The 24,626-nt window shown below is 35.8% G+C and overlaps 1 protein-coding gene across 1 annotated transcript in view; it reads right to left on the bottom strand.

Moving 5' to 3' along the window:
* The window catches only part of ADGRV1 (adhesion G protein-coupled receptor V1), a 568,614-nt gene that overhangs the window by 193,781 nt on the left and 350,207 nt on the right, over nucleotides 1-24,626 (bottom strand). Inside the window, 2 exon segments of the mRNA XM_045497872.1 lie at nucleotides 881-1,059; nucleotides 13,162-13,278. Of these exon segments, the coding sequence (XP_045353828.1) occupies nucleotides 881-1,059; nucleotides 13,162-13,278 (296 nt within the window).

Genomic DNA, 24,626 nt, shown 5'->3' with positions numbered 1-24,626 from the left:
TATTTACTTTGAGAGAGCAAAGGAGCGTGCAAGTGAGGAAGGGGCAGAGAGAGGGAGAGCCAGAATCTCAAGCAGGCTCCACTCTATCAGTGCAGATCCTAGGGTGAGGCTTGAACTCCAGAACCATGAGATCATGACCCAAGCCAAGATCAAGTCGGATGCTTAACTGACTGAGCCACCCAGGTACCCCTAATTTTTTTTTCCCTGCGTGTGGAGTCAATAAAAAGAGCTGGGTGGTCCTCAAAGCCATAAGATACCAGATTCAGGATTAAGGCATGTATATATGTGTGTATATACAAATTTGTTACATTTTAAGACTATTAGTGTACTTTAGCAAGAATATACAAGAAGGTTGTAGTTGACCCTGTCTCTTTCCTGTGTACTTTTGCAGACACTTTCCATTCACTCTGATACAGTCTTTTGGTATTTAAGGATGTTATGGATGTCAGTAACTATCATTTTCTCCAATCCCCCCACCCCCAAATAAATATCAGAGTCCTTAGATAATATGCCATACTCCCTATTTTTCATTGATTCTATTCTTTATCAAAATTTTCATAGTTCCCTGATTTCACTAGGTATTTTTGTCTCAATCTAATAAACTAAATTATGCTAAAGTACAAATTACTGTGAACCATCTAATACATCAACTCACCTGAGAAAAGTGCATCTATCAAGGGAACTGGAAAGGTAATAGTTTCTTACTTAAAGGGATAATTAGAGGAAGCAGAGAGGCAGACAATCTGGGAGGAATGCAAGGTCTTCCTGGTATTCCTCCTTTAGTCATACCACCTCGTCAACTGTTTCACCATCTACTACTAAAGCTGTCTGGGTACAAAAGGCTAAAAAGGCTAAATGAGTTGTGCCTGGATGTACTTACAGGTCACCATGGATGAGTCCATAGATCTGTGGCATGCTCTGATGATAGATTCCTCTCAAAATAACTATGAGGAGAATCACCACAAAAGCTGGAAGTCCCCAACTCAGAAGGAAAAATAGCAGATATCGCCTCTCTGAGTGTTCATCGTTCATCACCAGTACGTACCAGAAATTCACAGACTAAAGAAGGAAACAGAACATAAAATGAACAGGTTCTGGTCTAATGGCACAGGACACAAACTTACTACTGACCAACAAAGGGCTACCATTACTCTATAATTATTTTTTATTTGATTTTTTTTAGTTAGTTCACAGAAATTCAGGATACCTCCCAAATCTTGAAATAGTGAAAAATATTTATTATACCTTTTATTTTTCTTAGTTTGCTTTGATTTATTGTCACAATCATCTATGATTGTTCTGTGAATGTGTCTTTGAAGAAACATACACTGATATTCAAACCTACTTCTCCCGTGAACAACTTCATGATGATAATGAAGCAAATAGCCCACTGTTCTAGACTATTGGACAATTTTTATTATGGCCTTTCTGACAGGGCTAGACACTTTTCTAGGAATGTGTACATAATTGTGAAGATCGCCCCATGTCAGTTCCCAGTACGGGATACAGATGAGTAAACAGAAAATGACTCCACAGAGAAAAAAGTACTATGATGGGGTAGTTTTTGTAGCTGTTTTTCTTTCTCAGTTTATACTCTTTTTCATTCATTTACCTGACAAATATTTACTGAATGCTTACTGAATTCCAGGGACCAGTCCAGGCACAGGGGATATAGCAGTGAAAGAGATAGGGGAGGTATTTGCTTTCTTGTATGTTAGTTTCCAAACAAGTGGCAAAGAAATATTAATGAAAATATTTGTTTTATATTTATATCATATTTTATATCCATTATTTCTTATTTAGATAAAAATATAAAAGATAAGCATATAGAGAATCAGGAAGATGAGGGGGAGCATCGGATAAACAGAATAGGAAAACAAAATGTTCTTATTGGCCCCAAATCCCACACTTTAGCTCCCACGCCTAAGCCAAATTTGGAGCTTATATATTCTGCCTTCTAGTGTTCTCTTTCCATTCGAGTACTTATGTTTAATTACATTTAGCAGAGCAACAACACTGAACGTCATTTCTCATGCAATGATACTTCTTTACTAAATAAATCCTCCTTCTCAGTTTCATCTGGTGGAAAACGTGTGAGCATAAATACATATATACACCTACACACACACACACACACACACACACACACACACACATACATACATAAGTATTTATACATATCAGAGAGCTAATCAGGAGCAAGCAACAATGCCATAGCTTTGGTCCCCTTATGCATACAATGAGGTTATTACAAAGATTAAATGAGATATTATGTATAAAGTGCTGAGCACATTGTCACCATTCGAAAATGTTACCACCTCCCTTAAATCTCCTTTTAGGATGTCAGACAGTGTGAAAGACAAAAGATAAACTGTCTAAGACCAAAAGTAAGCTGTGATACAATGGAAACTCTTTCTATGGGATAAATAAGCACGTCTAATGTTCATGGGAAGGCTTTTAGGTGCTGCTTACAGAGTCTTCCAAGTGAGGTTCTATCTGGACCCAATCAGCCTTGAGGGATTAGTACTGAACAGCCTAAGCCAGGAAAAAATAAAAATGTTTGGTTACTTGGAGATTTTTGTCTCTGAATTTTATTTCCTGTCAGCACTCCATATCTTTATGTATATCTGCGTATGCCTGTAATTATGAAGCATGTTTTGAGTTGTTCCTTATGTAAATTTGTTCTAACTTCTTTTTCAAATCATTGGGTCCAACAGGGTTTTCTCCCTTCTTTCCATAATTAGGACCGGGATGCGCACCCAAGTAAGTGGGACCGCATCAACTGTCTGACGCTGAGGTGATCAAACAGCCTGTTACAGAATAAAAATTCATGCAAAAGAAGGATGATTAGCCCATTTCCCAAGTAAAAGTATTAATTATTTACTTTAAATAGACGTTTGTGTGTATCCATATAAGATGGTAACTCAGTGGGATAGCTGGTGGAAGAATCAGAAAAGAGTGGGTTAAATGACTTCTAAGTTGGTTCATCATGATAGAGATTGGGATATTTCAGAAATGTCTGCTTTTATAAAGATGGACATTAGTTCCATAAGTTAGAATCGCCCAGTCTTTTGGCAACTGTCTGACCTTTACCAGAGGCTCAGATAAGACTGACACAAGTGTAACTGTTGGCTAGATTTGGACATGCATGGCTTCTGCTCCAAAAAGCTCAAGGCACAGTGCTGATGAACAAACAACACAACTCCTATAGTCACAAACTTTTGTTGACTTAAAAAAAAAAAAATTCTTTTCCCTCCCAAAAGAATCCAACCACTGACATGTACTTTAAGGACAGGATTTCCCACTGTAAGTTTTGTTTTGTTTTCTTCTTTTTGCTACAGAATTGAGATACAATGTAATGAAATGATGTTTAATTATCTTAGAAATACCATATGGCTGAAAGATAAAATCTGTGTTGGTGAGCTAACTTCAAGTTTTACTTGAATTTTAAGATATTTTAATATAGTATGGTAGGTACCTTTTGAGATACGACTGGGTCATGAGTTCTTCTCAGAACCCTATCTTTCCACTACGGATTCCACTCCCAAATATGCAGAGTGGATTCATGACCCTGTTCTTCCATTCATAGCTGATTTGATCTGGGACAGAAGTTTGACCCAAGCTGGGTCAATTATGAATCACTGAATTTCTTGAAATTCAGCGGTCAGCTGAAAAAAGAGGACATAGGAACTTTAGTGGTAGGAATAGGCAACAGCCCAGGGAAGAGAGAAAGCGTGTTTTCAGAGGAGACAATTCTTACAGTTCTTGGGTTCAGTAAGTTATCCTATATGCTTATTATTCCTTTTATGATTTAAATGTTTGCTCAAATTAGCTCAATTTAGTTTGTTGTTAAAAGAAAAAAGGAAAATGAGTGAGATATATAATGCTATTCAAAAGCAGTGGGATTAAAATCACCAGTTACCACCATTCTCTAAACAGAGAAGACAGTGGAGCAGTGACTACATTCTTTTCCTTGTAATCACGGTTCCTCTCTTGTAATCTGAGGTAAGAGGGTTTAAAGACCATCATGTTTGTATGATAATTTCATGTTGACAGATTCACAGCATATGCAATCTGTGTGCCTTGGTGTCTGTGTGATGACCCAATACTGGAACTAATGAAATTTTGAGAACTTAATGCAAGTTAAAGGGTGTCACTCTCACCCAAACATGCTTCAGGTGGACTGAGCATGGCTTACTGTTCACTGTCCATATGCCACTTTTTTCCTGCCAAACACTGTGAACTGAAAATTTCAATAGTTAGGTCTCTATTTACGTTTCTATCTCTAAGCTTTAAAATTTTTGTTAAAACCATCTTATGGGCCATCTCAAGACATCACCACTACGTAGTCATGCTATTTTTTAGCCAAAATGTTACTATCCCCCAATTTAGCCAACTGTATTAATCTAACTTGACTATACTTCATAACACACAGCTCACAGGTTCCTAGCATTAATGTAATGTAGGCTGAAGGCAAGCCCCAAATGATTCAAAACTATTTTCAGCTTTAGGAACCCAACAGACACTTCGAAAGAGACAACTGAATAAAATGTTTTGCAGTGTCCAAAAATCAGTGATGTTACCACAGTCACATTAAAAAAAAATTTTTTTTTTAAATCTTTATTTATTTTTGAGAGAGAGAGACAGAACGTGAGCAGGGGAGGAACAGAGAGAGAAGGAGACACAGAATCCAAAGCAGGCTCCAGGCTCTGAGCTGTCAGCACAAAGCCTGATATGGGGCTCAAACCCATGAACTGCGAGATCATGACCTGAGCTGAAGTCAGATGCTCAACCCACTCAGCTACCCAGGCGCCCCACCAGTCACATTTTTAACATCACCTCTAAATACTGCTACATTTACCACCTTCCGAGGGCACCTGGGTGGCTCAGTCAGTTAACTATCTGACTTTGGCTCAGGTCATGATCTCGCGGTCTGTGAGTTCAAGCCCCATGTTGGGCTCTGTGCGGACGGCTTAGAGCCTGCAGCCTGCTTTGGATTCTGTGTCTCCCTCTCTCTCTGCCCCTCCTTTGCTCATGCTCTTTCTCTCTCTGTCTCTCAAAAATAAATAAACATTGAAAAAAAAATAAAGTTTCAGGTAAATAATAATATAAATAATGAGTTTAAAATTTTTTTGAAAAGACACGTTGATTTAGTGACTTGATTTGGATTCTGACGTGGTTGTGCATGGATAAGCTGTATGTTTTTGGACAACATTATTTGGTTCCTCTGGGCTTCAGTTTCCTCCTCTGGTAAAGGGACAAGTTAAACTATTCTACTAACAATTTCCTTACTCATACTTTATGATTGAATCATTGTAGAAATTACAATTTCTTAAATAAAAACACTAATGGTATGGATGCTCAGACTGTGAATTTTAGAAGTTAATACCAACTTTACAGATCATCTTACCACACATACCCTCTTATTAGAGATGAGGAAGCAAGGGCAATGAGAGAAAAGTACAGCTTTTTCATATTTTGGTTAATTATAGAGCTGGGATTAGAAAATAAGTCCAAGGTTCCTCTGAAGACTGATTAAGATTTATTTCCATAGAGACTCACAAAAATATTGACAATATTTTTCACACGAGAGCTTTTTTTCCCCCTCTCATTTCCCCCAAACACTTCCTATGCCTGGGGAGATGCATTTTTCTTGTAAAAGTATGGAAACTACCCTTTCTCTTTTCCTCTCCATTTTTTTGCTAACACTAAAAGACAATTTACAAAGGTTTATCAGAAGATAAATTGTTCAAACATGACTGTAACATGTGGGAAATTAATTTTTGTATACCTCAGAGTATCTAGTAAATGCTTTGCATATAGTATTTGCTGAGAAATACCAAACAAATGAAGATCTATACAATTTGAGTTAATAAGTTTTGTTGAATTTAACAATTTTATAATTTGGTTTAGTTACTGAGTTTACTCAGTTATATACTATCTTGTCAGAAAAGATTGTTGGGAGGCTCAAAAATTTTAATTGATTTGCTTGAACTCCTAGTGACGAGGATCAAAGTTAACTGGTGCAAACTTTAAAATGTTAAATGCAATAATTTATGAGAGGAAGAATGGAACCAATATTTACTAATTGAGTAACAGACGTAGACGCCACTTTTCACTATATCTCATATAATCAAAACAATGGTTTTCCTAACTTCTTTTATTATAGTTTTTTTCTTTTTTTTCCTTTTTCCCATTTTCTTTTCTTTCTTTCTTTTTAACACACAGGAGGAAGCTGAGGATGGAAGAAGTAACTGAAGTTGTTAGAATTTAAATTCTTTTTTTTTTTTTTTAATTTTTAAATGTTTATTTATTTTGAGAAACAGAAACACGGAGTGTGAGTGAGGGAGGGGCAGAGAGAGAGGGGCTCCAGGCTCCAGGCTCTGAGGCTCTGAGCCTCCAGGCAGGCTCCAGGCTCTGAGCTGTCAGCACAGAGCCTGATGTGGGGCATGAACTCATAAGCTGTGAGATCATGACCTGAGCTGAAGTCAGATGCTTAACTGACTGAGCCACCCAAGCACCCCAGAATTTAAATCGATTCTGATTAAAATGCAAACCAACCCAAATAGCCAGATATAATCTAGGTCAAATATAGATAGGAATAAACTAAAAAATCGTGTGTCTGTAAGTATAGTTACTTATATTCTTATACAGACATATCTCTTCATTTTTATAGTAACATTTTCAGTGACTACTACTATTTTCCAATATCCACATAGGAAAAATGAAGACTTACCTTATTAATTATCATAGGCCATAATTATGTTTTCATATGCTCCATAAACACAAATTCATTAGTTTACTCATATAACATATATTAATATATCGGATATTAGTACATTTGTAAAACATAAAGGTGAAATTCTTTTTATTTTTTTACAATTAAAAGTAGGCTTCCTGAGCCCCATATATTTTTATGCTACATGGGATAAGACTGGTATCTTGCCTGTCATTTAATATTTGGTTATTAACTCTGTCACCAGAAACCTTAGACTGATTTATAGTATCAAGTTTACTCAGAGATCATGGATGCTATTAATTGTGTCATTATCATATGTTCTTAGTCGTTCATTTCAGAGAAGAGTCTAAGAAATGTTACCACATGTCCTTGCTAAAGTTAGCCTCCCTCTTTCTTAACAATTATGCATGAAATAAATTGCAAGGCTTTTTGAGGACTGGAGAATTCAGTATTTCCTGGGTATGTCATTTTTATCTTTATAATTACCAGTCCGTTGTCCTTAATAGCTTTGATGTCCTCCCAAATTAAATCAATGATGAAGGAGAAACACAGCTAGTTGTAGCATTTTCCTTCTTGTTGCTATGCCCTGGCACTAAATAGCCTTTAGGAATAAGGCCAAGGAATAAATAATATGTATATTTGCTTCTTCATAGCCTGATTTTACACAGAAATTAAGGCACAAATTACAATTGCTGAATGATTTCTAACTTTATCCAGCAATTAAAAAATATGTTCTTTGGGGTGCCTGGGTGGCTCAGTCAGTTAAGCATCTGACTTTGGCTCAGGTCATGATCTTGCAGTTCCTGAGTTCAAGCCCTGCATCGGGCTTGCAGCTGTCAGCCTGCCAGCATGGAGCCTGCTTCGGATCCTCTGTCCCCCTCCTTCTCTGCCTCTCCCCAGCTCACACTTTCTCAAAAAATAAATAAAAAACATGAAAAATTTAACAAAAAAATTTTTCTTCAAGTAAGCTTTAGTTTTAAAATAAAACATTATACTATTTCCCTAAGCATGAAATCAACAAACTGTAAGGGTAATCGAAGGTTTGGATATTGTTCATATCTGAAGTAGACTGCTATATGATTTTGGTGACAGGAAATGATCATAAAAGTGGGCCAAATGAATATACAGAAAAAGTAAGTTTCTATTTACCCATATTATATACTAACATCTCGAATAAGTTACTTGTGATTTACTTTCTTCATGGATTAACTCAGGGTCTGGCAGTTCATCTCACAGTACATTTCATGTAAATGTTAATAGTAAAGGCATAAGTTCTAGGAATTTATTCTAAGAATATTCCAAAAGTAAATAAATATTCAGAATGCAAGGATGCTCAAGGAAACATAGTTTATACTAGAAAATTAACTGAAATTAACTAGTATTTCATTAATAGAGACCAGAAAAATAAACTATGGAACAACCATATTATAAAATAGGAAAAAAAGTGTAACTGTATTTGGTAAATGTGTGTATAAATAAATTTATATGCACTATATATAGGTAAATAAACACACACACACAAGAATATACACATATGTGCTTTTTTATATATTTATAAATGTTTGTATATTTGTGGAATACTTCTGGAAAGATACACAGGAAACCACTAACAGTGTTTACATTTGGGAGTAGGGTTGAGGGTAAAGCAGAGGGTGGAAAGTGTGTGAAATAGGGAGAAACAGATGTACTTTTCATTTTATTTTTCTCTTCAGTGTTTGACTATGTTTTGTACCACAAGTATATGCTACTTCTAAAATGAAAGCAAATCAAAACAGAAAAAGGAAACGAAAATAGAACAATAGAAACTAGGAAAAGACAGTAAAAATCGTACAAGAGTTTAAATTCTCACTGTTCATTTTTCTGAAAGTAGACATGATCGGCTGTTTTAAGGAAGTGGAAGATTATTTCAGTAGTTTCATGGTTTTTGCATGATGAACAAGAATAATTCAGGTTCCATGGCCTAAAAGGGAATTTGTGAGTTGTTTGCTTGAAAAAAAAATAAGGGAAATAGTTTGTTACCCTATTCCAATCATTAGTGATACAACTTCCCTGTCCAGAAAGGGGGAAGCCTAAAGAAACAGAGTAAAGGTCACCAGTTACAGATGCTGTGATGAGCCATGCGAGTACGTCAATACAAGAGGTTAGAAGTTATTTATCTAGCTTGCTGAAGCTTCACAGCTAGTTGCTGTCTGCCTCACTCTGAGTCTCTCCCTACTATTCTCAAGCAAATTCTCTTTTGGGAATAAAAAAGTGGAAATTGTACTGGAAAAACATAGTTTGTAACGTGTTTCAAAATCCATGGAATATTAGCCATACATATTTGCTTAGCCAATAATATTGGGTAAATATGTATGGAACAGTCGGTGCCAGGCACAATTCCAAGCTCTTTTCACGTATGAATTCATTTTATCTTTCCACAATCCTCAAAGACGGGTACTGTTATTATGAATCTGATTATTCAGATAAGAAAATCTAGGCTCAGAAAAGTTATGTAACTTGTTTACTGATAAAATCTTTCATTAACTACTCTAAAATATAATCCAGTTTTACCATAATGTACTAAAAGTATATAATATAAAAGTTCAAGATAAAGTTAGTTAAATGCATTTTTTCTAACACTGAAGATATGAGGCAGGTCAAAATGAACAGTAATTCTGACATGCTAAGTCCAATGATTAAAAGTTAATGGTCAGGGGCGCCTGGGTGACTCAGTCGGTAAAGCGTCCGACTTCGGTTCAGGTCATGATCTCACGGTTTGTGAGTTTGAGCCCCACGTTGGGCTCTGGGCTGACAGCTCAGAGCCTGGAGCCTGTTTCAGATTCTGTGTCCCTCTCTCACTCTGCCCTTCCCCTGCTAGTCGCTGTCTTTCTCTTTCTCTCTCTCTCTCTCTCTCTCTCTCTCTCTCTCAAGAATAAATAAAACATTCAAAAAAAAGTTAATGGTTAACTTTTTGTCATAAGCTATGCACACACATACATAAGTCAAATTCTGCCCTATTCTGTTAAAAATAAGAAGTAGAATTACTAAAATGTTAATATTAAAAAAATTTTAAACCCTAATTGACTATCAGCACTGGATTAACAGCAATCTAATCTTTTACACAAAGTTTTAAAAATGGATTCTAGTTTTGGGGCGCCTGCGTGGCTCAGTAGGTTAGGCATCTGACTTCAGCTCAGGTCATGATCTCACAGTCCATGAGTTTGAATTCCACGCTGGGCTCTGTGCTGACAGCTTGGAGCCTGAAGCCTGCTTCAGATTCTGTGTCTCCCCCTCTCTCTCTGCCCCTTCCCCACTCATGCTCTGTCTCTCAAAAATGTATAAATGTTAAAAAAAATTTTTTTTAAATGGATTCTATTTTAAAAATAAGATTTTAGCAGGCAGTAGTTTACAAATAGGAAAACACATGTTGGTAAAGTGACAACCTCTTCCCACAAAGTAACTCATTAGAAGTAACCTACCTAGAATGAGAAATTATTGAATTTTCCCCTTGTGGTTGCACCACAAACCATGAAAAATGTGTGGTGTGCCATCTGAAATACATTAAACTTCACTGGTACTTTCAATACTTTTCCTAACCAATAGCCATACAGATATCTAATTACCTTACTAAATGTCCATCAGCCACAATCTTATTTACTTAAGACTGGAAAAAGAGTTAGAGAATACATCAGTCTCTATTGAGTTGGGTGAAATCTTATATGTGATCCCATCTAACACTGCCCCAAGGCAGGAAAACATGTTTGAAAGTTGTTCATTTATCCCTGTTTGAATATATTTCACTGACTGGTACTTTCTGTTTATAGAAACAGCCTCTTCAATTTTGACAGTTTTATTGGCTATCAAAGACCTTAAAGTGAATCAAAACTTGCTTCTCTAATTTTGGACCCATTTGTGCCATTCTTCCAACTAGAGCTACAGACCAGTCTTTATTTCCTGTAGTAGCACTTCCAGTATTTGTGGACAGCCATCACATCACTCTAAATTCTTTCCAAGTTAGTTATCTCCAGCTGCCTCAAAGTTTCTTACAAGACTGTTTCCAACTTCTCATTGGCTAGTTAATATTCCTGGTGAAACAGGATTCATGAAAGTGGTTACAGGGTCCCAGGGTTTCTTGAACATTTGCAGATTACAATGTAACCATGATTCCCTCAGCTACCTCTATGCTGTTATTAATGTAACCTAGGTCTGTGTTGTTTTTGTAGTTGCTGTTTTAAGCAATCTGGTTACACATTTGATTGCACCTAAGTCTGTGTTAAATTAATATTTCAGGTGGTTTATCTTAACCCCATCAGATTATGTTCAGTTTTCAAGCTTTCACAGCAGTTTCTCTATGTTGATTCTACCTGCATCGCTAATCCAGGCAGCTTTCTGTTTTAGCTGTTTTCTCAACTCTGTATCATCTGCATACCTCATAGAACAGTTTCCTGGGTCTTTATCTGACTCATTCATCAAAAACTGAGTAGGGCAGGGACTTGGACAAAGACCTTCCACACAACACTGAGGACCTCATTCCAAGCAGATAAATAACAATATATACATGGTACACATAAAAAGTTCAGCTTAAACTCTTAAAATAATTTTGCAGAGAATCTAGTAAATACTTTAATATCAGCAAATATTAAGTTTTATGTTATATGGTTTAGATTTAGCTTAACTTTTTTTATATTTCAAATTTTTTATTTTAATGTTTATTTATGACCTAGAAAGCAGGAGCTGGGGAGAGGAAGAGAGAGGGAGGGACAGAGGATCCAAAATGGGCTCAACAGTGCCAACACCGACAGCAGTGAGCCCAATGTGGGGCTCAAACTCACAAACCGTGAGATCACGACCTGAGCCAAAGTTGGGTGCTCAACCGACTGAGCCACCCAGGTGCCCCAAGATCTAGCTTTACTTTTTAATTATGGGGGAGGGGTTTGAGAACACCAGAAGCTTTTCATAATTAGAGCTGCTTAAAGACCTATGAAATAATAATTCTATGAAGAAGGAATTATCCTCGTATGCAGATTTAGAAACAAAACTTGGAAAAGGCCAAAAACTTGATTAAAGTTACAAAGATAGTGGCAAAATCAGAATTCAAACCCAGATTCAGGGCTTTAATTATTGCAATTAGTTCTATTAACTAAATAATTCAGTTCAGTTCTCCCAACAACTATAATATCATACCTTGCAAAATATCCCTTTCATGAGTTTGTATGGTACTCTCATATGCTTTCATTATTGCTGTGTAGTGAAAACCCCACATCCTTTTATTCAACAAGAAAAAAGAATATGCAAGCACTGAATGCATCTGTTTGCATGAAATAGTTCACATGCATACTCAAAAACACAAAAAAACTTTGTATCGTATGAAAGATTTAACAATATCAAAGCATTATCAAAGGCAACATTTCATTTAGTTGAGCCATTTAATGACATTAACACTACTTAAGTGGATCCAGCTTTCATATTTTTCTCTTTATCAAGCAAATCTGCATAGGACAATGAAGAGAACTTGGGATTTTAGGCAGAAAAGGAAGAGTTCACGTCTCTCTGCAATGTTTACTATTTCCTCAGGTGTATACTAGGACTGTTCAGGTCTTACTCTGTACTTTCTCCCAAAGCGATCTCTTCCAAAGCAATGCACTCATTTTCCAACTGTAAGTCAACAATTTTCTTAAGTATTTATATAGCATGGGCCTCTGTTCTGAGATTTAGTACTGTGTATCCCACTTCTCCCAAAGTCCCCACTGGAGGTCTTACACTGGAGAAACTTCACACTCAGCATGTCCTAAAAGTGTCATCATCCTTCCTGTAATTTCCAGTGGTCATTATTTCAGTTCAAAGCACCCCCATCCACCCATCTACTCATGCAGAAACTTGGGAACCATCCTTGGTTCCACCTTCTGCATTCTTCTTAACCATCTATACATTCTATTATTATAGTTTAAAAAACAAAAGAAAGAAAGAAATCTCAAAAGCTTCTTCTGCTACTCTCAGGTTCACACTGCCATGTTCTCTTACCTGGATGCAGCTAATGTAAACTTAATTAGCTCCCATGTCAACCCTTCTGTCACCAATTCACTACAAACAGGAAAATCTTCCTAAAATACAAACGTTGTCACGTCACTTGTTTCATTCTATGACCTCCCCTAGAAAAAAGTTCACATTTCTTACTGTGCTTTACAGGGTCCACATCACGAGCCTCATCTCCTACCACTTCCTTATTTCTACCCCTACTATGTTTCTTCCCATTTTCCCAATTCACTAAACTTTCTGATGTTGTACAGCTTACAAGGTTTTCTTTCCAATGATCTCCTAGGAATGCAGTGATAGATATATGGAATTACTTCCACTTCAGTATAAAGAATAGCAGATAGGAAGAACATTCCATGCAGATTCACTGCAACGCTGAAGGGGGTGGGAGGAGGAAATGAGGTACCAACCTGAATGAGCATCCAGCTGAACTGGCAAAGATACAGATAATGTGTGACAGCAGCCATGGCCGAACAGCTCTCATCTGTGAGTTGGGGACTTGCATATGCAGAAGCCAGGAACACAATCTGTAAGAAACAAATACCTGTATTTTGAAACCATGCTAAAAGTGATCAAGGATATTAAGAAAACAAACTGTTCTTATCAGAATCTAGGATTCAATGACTCAAAGGGAAAATAAGTAGGGGCGCCTGGGTGGCGCAGTCGGTAAAGCGTCCGACTTCAGCCAGGTCACGATCTCGCGGTCCGTGAGTTCGAGCCCCGCGTCGGGCTCTGGGCTGATGGCTCAGAGCCTGGAGCCTGCTTCCAATTCTGTGTCTCCCTCTCTCTCTGCCCCTCCCCCGTTCATGCTCTGTCTCTCTCTGTCTCAAAAATGAATAAAACATTAAAAAAAAATTTAAAAAAAAAAAAAAAAAAAAAAAAGGGAAAATAAGTTAATGTGTTGCTCAAACTGAGACGATGAACAGTCATTCTAAAAATGGCAAATACATAGAGTTTTATATTGCATTTATTTATTTATTTGAATATAGTTGACATAATGTTACATTAGATTCAGGTGTACAACCTGATCTGACAAGTTTATACATTTATAGCTGTGTTCATTAAGTGTAGCTATTGTAATACCAAAGTACCTGTACTACAGGCTACATTCTGTCAAGAGATAATTTTCTTTCTTTTTAAATATTTAAAAATGTTTATTTTTGAGAGAGATAGAGACAGAATGTGAGTGGGGGAGGGGCAGAGAGAGAGAGAAAGAGAGAGAGACAGAAAGACACAGAATCTGAAGCAGGCTCCAGGATCGGAGCTGTCAACACAGAGCCCAATGCAGGGCTTGAACTCATGAACCGAACTGTGAGATCATGACCTGAGCTGAAGTCAGATGCTTAACTGACTGAGACACTCAGGCACCCCAAAAAGTAATTTTCAAAGTAAACCCTTTTCTTATTACGAATGGACAAAAATCCCACAAAATGCATTTATTTTAGATAATTAGAAAAGAAAATACAGACATTCACTTAAATCAAAGCTACAAAGAGGGACAAGAAAGAAAAGCAAAGGGTGTGACTTTACCACCAAATGTATCTTCTTTTTGTGAAGTGACCTATGTAACAAAGTAGACTTAAATTTACAATTTCAGATCCTAGGATTATTCTAAACCTTGGACTTTTATTTCAACTGCCCCCAAGGCTTTGGTCAAGGGAAATCTTCAGAATGACAAGATGACCACACAAATTAAAATTATACCCTTTTCTTTTCTCCCTCTCCCACACGTGATGCCCCTACCCCTTTTTACTTTTTTAGTTTGAGAGAGAGAGAGAGAGAGAGAGCACACAAGCAGGGGAGGGGCAGAGAGAAGGAGAGAGAGAGGATCCCAAGCAGGCTCCACACTTTCAGTCAGAGCCTAATGTAGGGCTTGAACCCATGAACTGCAAGATCATGACCAGAGCTGAGATCAAGAGTCCAGCACCTAAGTGACTGAGTTACTGGGCTCCCCTACTTTTTTTTTTAATGACACTTATCATCTTGTAACATGCTTTGTAATTTGTTTACTTACTATGTTTCGTGGTTATTGTTCATCTCACCTACTATTGTTCACCTACTAGAATGTAATACTTATGAAGGCAGGATCATTGAACGTTTCAGTTACTGATATATCCTAATTATGCAGCCCAGAATCTGGCATACAGTAGGTACTCCATAAATACTTATTAAATAAATGAATAAATAAATAAAGGAAAACACTCTTGTGGTTTCTACCTATTGTTTTGTATTTTCAACAATATATGCCTACTGTGTTAAATTTTGTAATGAAAAGTGCAGATGGCAAGGGGAGATTTGGAACAACAATAGCATAACTTCTCAAGGAATAAACTCTCTTTTTAGGACAGTGACCAAGCCTTTTTGGTTTTATATTTTAATAAGCTACCACTATGCCAGGGATATACAAATATTCAATAAATTACTGTTGAGAGAAAGAATAACTGATGCCAAAAAGACAAAGGGTGTTGCAAGGAAAAAAACAGCTGACCTATATCTCAAAACCTACCTTCTAACAAGGAAACATAAATACCTTTGAGGTTGTTTGAAATTTTTAAAAAATAAATACTGTGCTCAAAACCAAATCAGAGCAATGGGACAAAGTATTGCTTTTATTTTCAAATGAAATATGTGCCTCCCTAATCCTTTTGTCACAAAGGTTGTGGCCATTAAACCTCCTTGAAAATTTCTATCCAGCAGTGTTCCTAGGGTACCATCACTATGGTGAATTTGTCAGGATCTAAGGTGAGGGCCTACATGCTTCAAATGTCTTCACTTCACAGGGTGACACTTAACCATAACCAGCCTACTTGGTCAACTAAAGAAAAGCCAAAATGCTCATTACTAAATTTATAGTAACATGTATCCTTTTTAAAAATTAAAAATTTAATTATTTTTGAGAGACAGAAACAGAGTGTGAGCAGGGGAGGGACAGAGAGACAGAGAGACACAGAATCCGAAGCAGGCTCCAAGCTCTGAGCTGTCAGTACAGAGCCTGATGTGGGGCCTGAACTCACGAACCGTGAGATCATGACCTGAGCCGAAGTCAGACGCTCAACCGACTGAGCCATCCAGGTGCCCCTACAATAATACGTATCTTAGGCTGTACTGAAGTGACTCTTTCCTCTTGGAAATTATTTATTGAGTACTTCTTGTACCAAGTATAGAAGAAAAAAAAAGGCTTTTTCTTTTTCTTTTTTAAAGCTATAGACACAACTCAGTTTATCCTTCTGAGACTAGTTTCTTCATCTGTAGTAGGAAGAAGATGGAAATGATAAATTCTTAAGTTCCTTTCTGTGCCAAGATTCCAGGATTATTTTTTAAATGAGAAGCATTCCTAACTCAACTTTTTGTTTATTTAGCCCTGGATTGGGAGCATTTGTAACACACAGTATTAGGGGGAAAAAGCAGATGCTAGAAATTAATGTCTCATTATTTCCTAACAATCTGGTACAAATGAGTTCCCTAAAAAAACAAAGTCAACAAATTCGCCCTTCCAGAACATATCACAAATAGCTTTTCAATTATTTTGAAAACATGCTTAGATCTTCCTAGATTTTAGCTTCTAACTTCTGAATTGTAACACACTATAGATCATAAATTTAACCTTCCTAAATTCCACAAATATTCACTGAACACTTTCACCAAAACTAACGTTAGTTTGGTTCAACTAATGTTGAACACTAAGCACCAAAACTTCCTTAAAAGCTGTTGGAAGAACAGACTGAGAGGTTCAGCCAAAGGAAAAAAAAAAAAAAAGGAGTAATTTTAACATCTTATTTTCCTTCTTTTTACAAAGCGGCATCTATTTCCACAAAGATTTTGTAAGTGTACCTATATAATAAGTTTGAACCTCTCTAATTCATATTCTATAATATGCATAGCGTTGAGGTTTACTTGGTAGTTATGTTCTAATCAACCTGAAGAGTTTGCTTATGTAAGACAATAGTGTAATCCAAACTTGTAATTGAACATGCTTAGTTTTAAGCATTCTATGAAACTATTTATAAATGGTATGCTAACTTGAATAATTGCTATTCTCTTAAAAACTCTTTTCTTTGAAACAAATTAGTAAAGGTTATTATTTAAGCTGCATTTGCTTTCAGAATACAGTTTTAACACCCAGAATTCTATTCTACAGATAGGACTTCTCTATATTTTATTATGTTTTACTCTCCTTTTCTAAGTCCTAAAAATACCAGTCACAAATCTACTTTTGCAAACTATGAACATTCTTCCAGAATGTTCTCTAAAGCACGAGAAATACTTCCATCTGTATGAAAGGAGGTTAGTCTGCAAGAAAAGGCTGACCTTTCACAGTGCACACTGCTACAACAAGAATGAGGTAAGAAAACTTGGGAGAACCAGCTATTACAAATAACCAGGCGCATTTAAAATTAAATTAACTTTAGCTTAAATACAAATTAAATGGTTATAGTAAAATAAAATGCCATCTCCTAGCATATTTAGCACATACATCTTTAAGGCACATTAACATAAGGAGAAAGGAGTTTTTACCATTGTTCTTTTACTTAATCATACAGAGTTGACCAGGAGAAAGGTTATTTTCACAGTCAGTTCTCTGGATGCATTAAACATAACATAAAAAACAAAAAGAATTTTTCAAAGGTCCTCAGTCATTCACGTTACTGATTCATTCAGTAAGCAGGCAAGTACCTACTACCAACAAAGTGTTACTATCTTTACGAGATAAAGAATATGGTGGCAAAAGGTGCTACATGCTTTCCCTGGTTTTCTTGTGAACCCACATATTAATGATGTGAAGTCATTATTAAGTTACACAAACTTAATAAATGATGAAAAAGGATCTGATACAGGAATTCACTTTTTGGAGGTAACTAAATGTGTTTGAAAGTTAAAGTGGGATTCAATGTTTGTTTATTATTATTATTATTATTATTATTATTATTATTAGTTTTTGAGAGAGAGACAGAGACAGAGTATGAGTGAGAGAGGGAGATATAGAATCAGGCTCCAGGCTCTGAGGTGTCTGCACAGAGCCCGATCCAGAGCTCGAACTCACAAACCACAAGATCATAACCTGAGCCAAAGTCTGATGCTTAACTGACGGAGCCACTCAGGTGCCCCAAAGTGGGATTCAAATCCTGGAGTTCTCATTTATATAGCATTCTCTCTAGAACACCATGCTGCAGCCTATAAAGCTAAAATCAAACTCAAGTCCTGCCTTAAAGTGCTGAACTTCTAGTTCACTCTTCCTGAATCTTTTTTAATCCATGGCCCACCACAGGTTCATAATGGCCATAGAATATAATGCCAATAGCAAATATAACACTATTCTCAATTCTATACTGATATAACATATACACATCTTAACTAAAGAGAAAAGAAAAATAAATATATGTCCCCAAAGAGAGTATCTGGTATGTTTTGTTAGTAACTTATAAAATTCTTTGCTTCTTCTGGTTGATGAGAGCTCTACTGTACCTATGTATAGTTTTCGTTTTAAATATAGAGCATGTGTTTCTGCTGGGCTAAATAATAATAATAAAAACTGATTTCACTATAAACATCAATTCTCAGTACTCCTTAGTATACCTCTCTCCCCACTTTACTATAAACATTTTCACTCCTCTCTATTAATTGCCCTTCTCTTTACTCTCCAGCTTATCCAAAACACCTACTCAGTTTTTACAGGATCAGTTCAAATTCCACCTGCCTACTTAGATCATGATACGCTCCTAGACTTTCCTTGTTTTTAAAGTGGGAAAGCACTTGTTACTCGGCATTTATAATGAGCCAAAATGTCGTCCTTTCTAATAGAAGAGTTCTTATGGCTAAAGCCATACGAAAGATGCAAAATGTGACAGGTGTTTTAACAGGGTATGGAGTAAAATACCAGGGGGACACATTCGAGATTGATTAGTTCCGCTTGTGGGACACAAAGAAACAAAGAGGAAACAGAATTGTCTTGGTTTGGCCTACAAGTCCCATCTGCCTTCCATACCCTTTTTCAACTTATCTTCCACAAGATCCTTCCAAACATTCGACTCTAACTATTTTGACTGCTATTCCCAAAACATGTTCCATCATCTTTCCAGTCTATTCTTCCTCTTTCTCCTACCTAGGATTTCTGTTTCTCATCTTCCTCTGCTGAAATCATGTCTGTTTTTCAAGGCATGACTGAAATGCCAACTCTATCATGAATACATGGCTTTCTTTCAACCACAAGCAAACTTTTCCTCCTCTGAATTTTTAAAATAGGATTTTATTGACATAAGGGTTGGTTTTCCTATAAAGCTCAATTCTCTCAATTGTTACATAATATCAGCCTTAATCTCTCAGAAAACTGTCAACTCCTTAAAGGCAACAATTTCATTTTATAATTATTTTGAAATAAATTTTTTAAAAAAGAAAATTCAGCAAATATTCATTATCCTCTATAGCTCCTATCATGGGTTTGAGCATATTGTTTTTTTTATTAAAAATGTTTTAATGTTTATTTATTTTGAGGAGAGACAGAGCACGAGTGGGGGAGAAGCAGAGAGAGAGAGGGAAACCTAGCCTAAAGCAGGCTCCAGGCTCTGAGCTGTAAGCACAGAGCCCGACACGGAGCTCAAACTCACAAACTGCAAGATCATGATGTGAGCCGAAGTGGGACGCTTAACCAATTGAACCACCCAGGCACCCTGAGCATATCATTTTTTAAAACAGCTTTATTGAAGTATGGTCAACAGAAAACAAGTGGCACATATTTAAAATGTGTATAATCTGGGGCGCCTGGGTGGCGCAGTCGGTTAAGCGTCCGACTTCAGCCAGGTCACGATCTCGCGGTCCGTGAGTTTGAGCCCCGCGTCGGGCTCTGGGCTGATGGCTCAGAGCCTGGAGCCTGTTTCAGATTCTGTGTCTCCCTCTCTCTCTGCCCCTCCCCCGTTCATGCTCTGTCTCTCTCTGTCCCAAAAATAAATAAACGTTGAAAAAAAAAAATAAAATAAATAAAATAAAATGTGTATAATTTAACAAGTTTTGACATATATACACCTGTAAACCATTACCACAACTAAGATAACATATGCATCATTCCCAAAAGTTTCCTCATGATCTTTGTAGTACCTCCGTAGTAGTGTTTTTTTTTTTTTTTTCCATAGTAGTGTTTTAATTATGTGTTCTTTCAAATACTGATGGATATTTGGGTTGTTTCCAGTTTTTTTTTTTTTTTTTATTTTTTACAAATAAAGCTGCTATGAATGTACAAGTGTTTTTATTTGTCTTGAATAAATATCTAGGAGAAGGAACAGGTGGATCATATGATAAGTGTGTATTTAATATTCTCTTGTGTGTGTATTTAATATTCTTAAAAATAGATAAATTATTTTCCAAAGTGCTTGTAACATTTCCATTCTCATCAGCAATATATTAGCATCTCACTAAAACTTGTCCGGGATAGTCAAAAAACCTTTTAGCCTTTCTAAGGGGCACACACAGTTCCTCATTGTGGTCTAAATTTGGATTTTCCTAATCAGTAATGATGTTAACATTTTTTCATGTCCCTATCTGCAATCCATGTCTTTTCTTTGAAGAAATGCCTCTTCAGCTCTCTTGCCTACTTCAAAAATTGGTTTGTTTTCTTAATGTTGAGTTTTATGAGTTCTTTTTATATTCATGATACAAGTCTTTCATCACATGTTTAACGTGCAAGTACTTCCTTCTACTCTGTGGCTTGTTTTCAAAAATTCTCTTAACAGTGTCATTGGAAGAACAAAAGTTTTTAACATTGGTGAAAACCAATTATGGATTGAAATCTACCTTTTTTGATCTTTTATAAATACTTCTGAATTACCTTTTGCATTTTTGTCTATCTATGTAGGAGTCTGCTTCTGGACTCTCTGATCTGTCCCATCAATCAATTTTTCTATGTTTACACCAATATCACATCGTCTTGATGACTGAAGCTATAATTTTTGAAACCAGGTAGTGTTAGACTCTGATTTATTCTTCTTTGTCAAAGTTATATTGTCCATTCCAAGTCACATGCATTTCCATATAAATTTTAGAACCAGATAGATGCTTACAAAAACAGAAACCTACTGAGGTTGTGATTGGAATTGGGTTGAATCTGAGAATGGACATACTAACAATATCGACTCTTTCTTCTTATGACCACATGGTGCCCTTCCATGTATTTAGGTCTTCTCTAATTCCTCTCAGAAGTACTTTGTAATTATCCATGTACAAGTCCTTCATATAATTTTTAAGAGATTCATCCGTAAGTATTTTATATTTTTGTTATTATCATAACTGATATTTCACTAAATTTTAATTCCTGATATTCACTGCTAGTATACAGAAATACAATTGATTTTTGTATATTGATCTTCATCTCGCCAACTTACAGAACATACTTATTAGTTTGAGTAGCTTTTTTGTAGAAAACATATTTTCTACATAAGGGATTATGTCATCTCTGCATAAATGGAATTTTACTTACTTTTTAATCAGAATGGCTTTAATTTCTTTTTCTTGCCTTATGGTACTTGTTGGCAATGGATATAAATATAGATATAATGTACACACACTCACACACACACAGAGTACTGAAAAGAGGTGGCAAAAATGAACACCCTTGTTTTCTTTTTGATCTTAGCATGAAAACATTGTTTTCACCATTAATTATTTTAATGGTCTGAATTGTGTCCCCCAAAATTCATACACTGAAGTCCTAACCTCTAGTTACTCAGAATAAACTGTATTTGAAAATGAAGTCAGTAAAGAGGTAATTAAAGTGAGGTCTTTAAGGTGGGCTGTAATCCACTATGAGTGATTTCCTTATAAGAGAAAATTTTGGATATTGGCAAGCACGTGTACAGAAGAAAGACCATGCGAACACAAAGGGAGAAGACAGACATCTGTACAGCAAGGAGAGATGACTCAATATGAAATCAACCCTGTCAACACCTTGATCTTGGCATTCTAGCTTTCAGAACTGTAAGAAAATAAATTTGTTATTTAAGCCATCCAGTCTATGGTAACTTGTTATGGCCGCCCTAGCAAATCATTACAACTATGAGGTTAGTTAATATAATTTCTTTTTGTAGATGGCATTGTCAAGTTGAGAAAGCTCCCCTCTATTTCTACTTGGTTGGAGTTTTTTTTTTTTTTTTATCAGGAATGGCTATTGAATTTTGGCAAATGCTATTTCTCTATTGAGATTACAAAACATTTTATTCCATTTTTGCTTGCTAATTAATACGATGAATTAATTTGATTGATACTGGAATATTAAACCAACTTTATACTACTTGGATAGTTATCACTTTTTGTGATGCATTATCATTTTGATTTGCTAAAACTATATTAAGAATGTCTGCATCAATATTCATGAGGAACACTGGTTTGTAGTCTTTCTTTGTCTCATTTTGCTATCAGGGTAATGCTGGTTTTAGAGAGTTGGGAAAGAGTTCCTCTTTTTCAATTTTCTGGAAGAATCTGTATAGAAGCGGTATTTTTTCTTAAATGTTTGATAAAATTCATCAATAAAACCATGTTAAGACTAAAGTTATCTTAGTGGCAAGATTTTTAAATATAAATTCAATTTCTTTAATAGATATATACCTATTCAGATAACCTAGCTCTTACTGAATGAGTTTTGGTAATATATGTCATTTTAAGTAACTTTTCTATTTAACCAAACCTGGAAAATTTGTTGGTATAAAGTGATATATAATATTCCCTTATTATCTTTTTAATATTTAGAATCTGTTGTGATGCCATTTCTCTTTCTTCATAATGGTAATTTAGAGCTCCTCTTTTTTTTTTTCTTGATCGTTCTGGCTAAAGGTTGGTCACTTTATTGATCTTAAAGAAATGGCTCTTGGTTTCACTGATTTTCTCTGTTGTTTTACTGTTTTATATTTCAGTGATTCCTGTTCTGTTCTTTATTATTTATTTCTTCTTTTTCTCCTATTTTTAATTTAAAAACGGTTTTTATATTTCTGTGGTCCTATTTTTGAAACCTTATTTCTTTTTCTAATAGAGGCATTTAGTTCTATTATATTTTTTCCTTATATTGCTTTAAGGATTCCTCAAATTTTGATATACTGTTTTCATTTTCACTCAGATCAAAATTCTTTGAAATTTTCCTGAATTATTTTCTGACCTATGGATTATCTATAAGTGTGCTAATTAGTTTCCAAATATTTGAAGATATTCTAGTGATCTTTCTATTGATTCCCAATTTAATTCTGTTGTGGTCAGAGGACATACTCTGTATGGCTTTAATCATTTTGAATTTATAAGCCTATGTTCCTTGCATACATGATAAAAACATGTGTTCTACTACTGTTGGTTTCAGTGTTTTATAAATCTCAATTAGTTCAGGTTGGATGATAACATGTTAAAATATTCTATATTCTAAAAAAACAAAACAAAATTCCATGTATTTACAGATTTTCTGTTCTTTTAAAAAATTTCTATCAATTATTGAAAGAGAAGTCTTTAAATTCCCAACTATAATTGTGGATTTGTCAAGTTTTCCTTGTAGTTCTATAAATTTTTGCATGGTATATTTGGAAGCTTAGCTATCAAGTTATTAAATTTAGGGTGATTATAGTCTCTCAATAAACTAACCCCTTTATCATTATAGAATGACTTTTTTCTCTGGTATAACTGCTCTAAAATCTACTATGTGGTGTCTGGCTTCAGCTCAGGTCGTGATCTCGCAGTTTGTGAGTGAGCCCTGCATGGGGCTCTGTGCTGACAGCTCAGAGCCTGGAGCCTGCTCCAGATTCTATGTCTCCCTCTACCTCTGTCCCTCCCCTGTTCATGCTTCTGTCTGTCTCTCTCTCTCTCAAAAAATAAATATTAAAAAAATATTTAAAATCTACTTTGTTAATATAGTCAATCCCAATTATTTTTCCATCTTTTTATTTTTATTTTTTTAAATTTTAGAGAGACAGACTGAGTGCGAGTTGGGGAAATGGGTAGATAGACAGAATCTCAAGCTGAGTGTGGAGACTGACCTCCTGATCAAGGAGCCTGATCAAGAGTCCGATGCTCAACAGGTATTTTCTCCTTCAGTACTTAAACGTGTTGCTCCACTTTCCCCTCACTTGTATTATTTCTGACAAGAAATTTGCTGTAATTCTTATGTTTATTCCTCTGTATGGATTTTTTTGTTTTAATTTTTGTTGCCTGTAAGATTTTTCTCCTTATACTAGTTTTACGCAATTTGATTATGATGTGCTTTCATACAGTTTCTTCATGCTTCTTCTGTGTGGGGCTCATCACGATTCTTGAATACATAAGTTAACAGTTTTTAAGAAATTTGGAAAATTTTAATCATTACTTTTTAAAATGCTCTTTCCCAACCATTAGGCACTTTTACCTCTCTTTCTGACATCTCAATTACACATATATGAAACACTTATTTTTTTCCCCACAGTTCAATGGTGCCCTGCTGATTTATTCTGACTCCCTCTTTTCTTTTTCATTTTAGAGTAACTGATATTGCTGTTTTCAAATTCACTTATTTTTTCTTCTGCTATTTCTTTCTTTTTTTTTTTTAATTTTTTTTAACGTTTATTTATTTTTGAGACAGAGAGAGACAGAGCATGAACGGGGGAGGGTCAGAGAGAGGGAGACACAGAATCTGAAACAGGCTCCAGGCTCTGAGCTGTCAGCACAGAGCCCGACGCGGGGCTCAAACTCACGAACTGTGAGATCGTGACCTGAGCCGAAGTCGGACGCTTAACCGACTGAGCCACCCAGGTGCCCCTCTTCTGCTATTTCTAATCCCAATCAGGGTATTTTTCATCTCACACATTGTAGTTTTCATTTCTTTTTTGTTTTAGTGTTTATTTATTTATTTTAAGAGAGAGAGTGAGAGAACACATATGCACAA

The sequence above is a fragment of the Leopardus geoffroyi genome, chromosome A1 (assembly GCF_018350155.1).
Source record: "Leopardus geoffroyi isolate Oge1 chromosome A1, O.geoffroyi_Oge1_pat1.0, whole genome shotgun sequence".
NCBI lineage: Eukaryota > Metazoa > Chordata > Mammalia > Carnivora > Felidae > Leopardus > Leopardus geoffroyi.
Note: the sequence above shows the minus strand (reverse complement) of the source record. Positions and strands in the feature narration are given on the sequence as shown.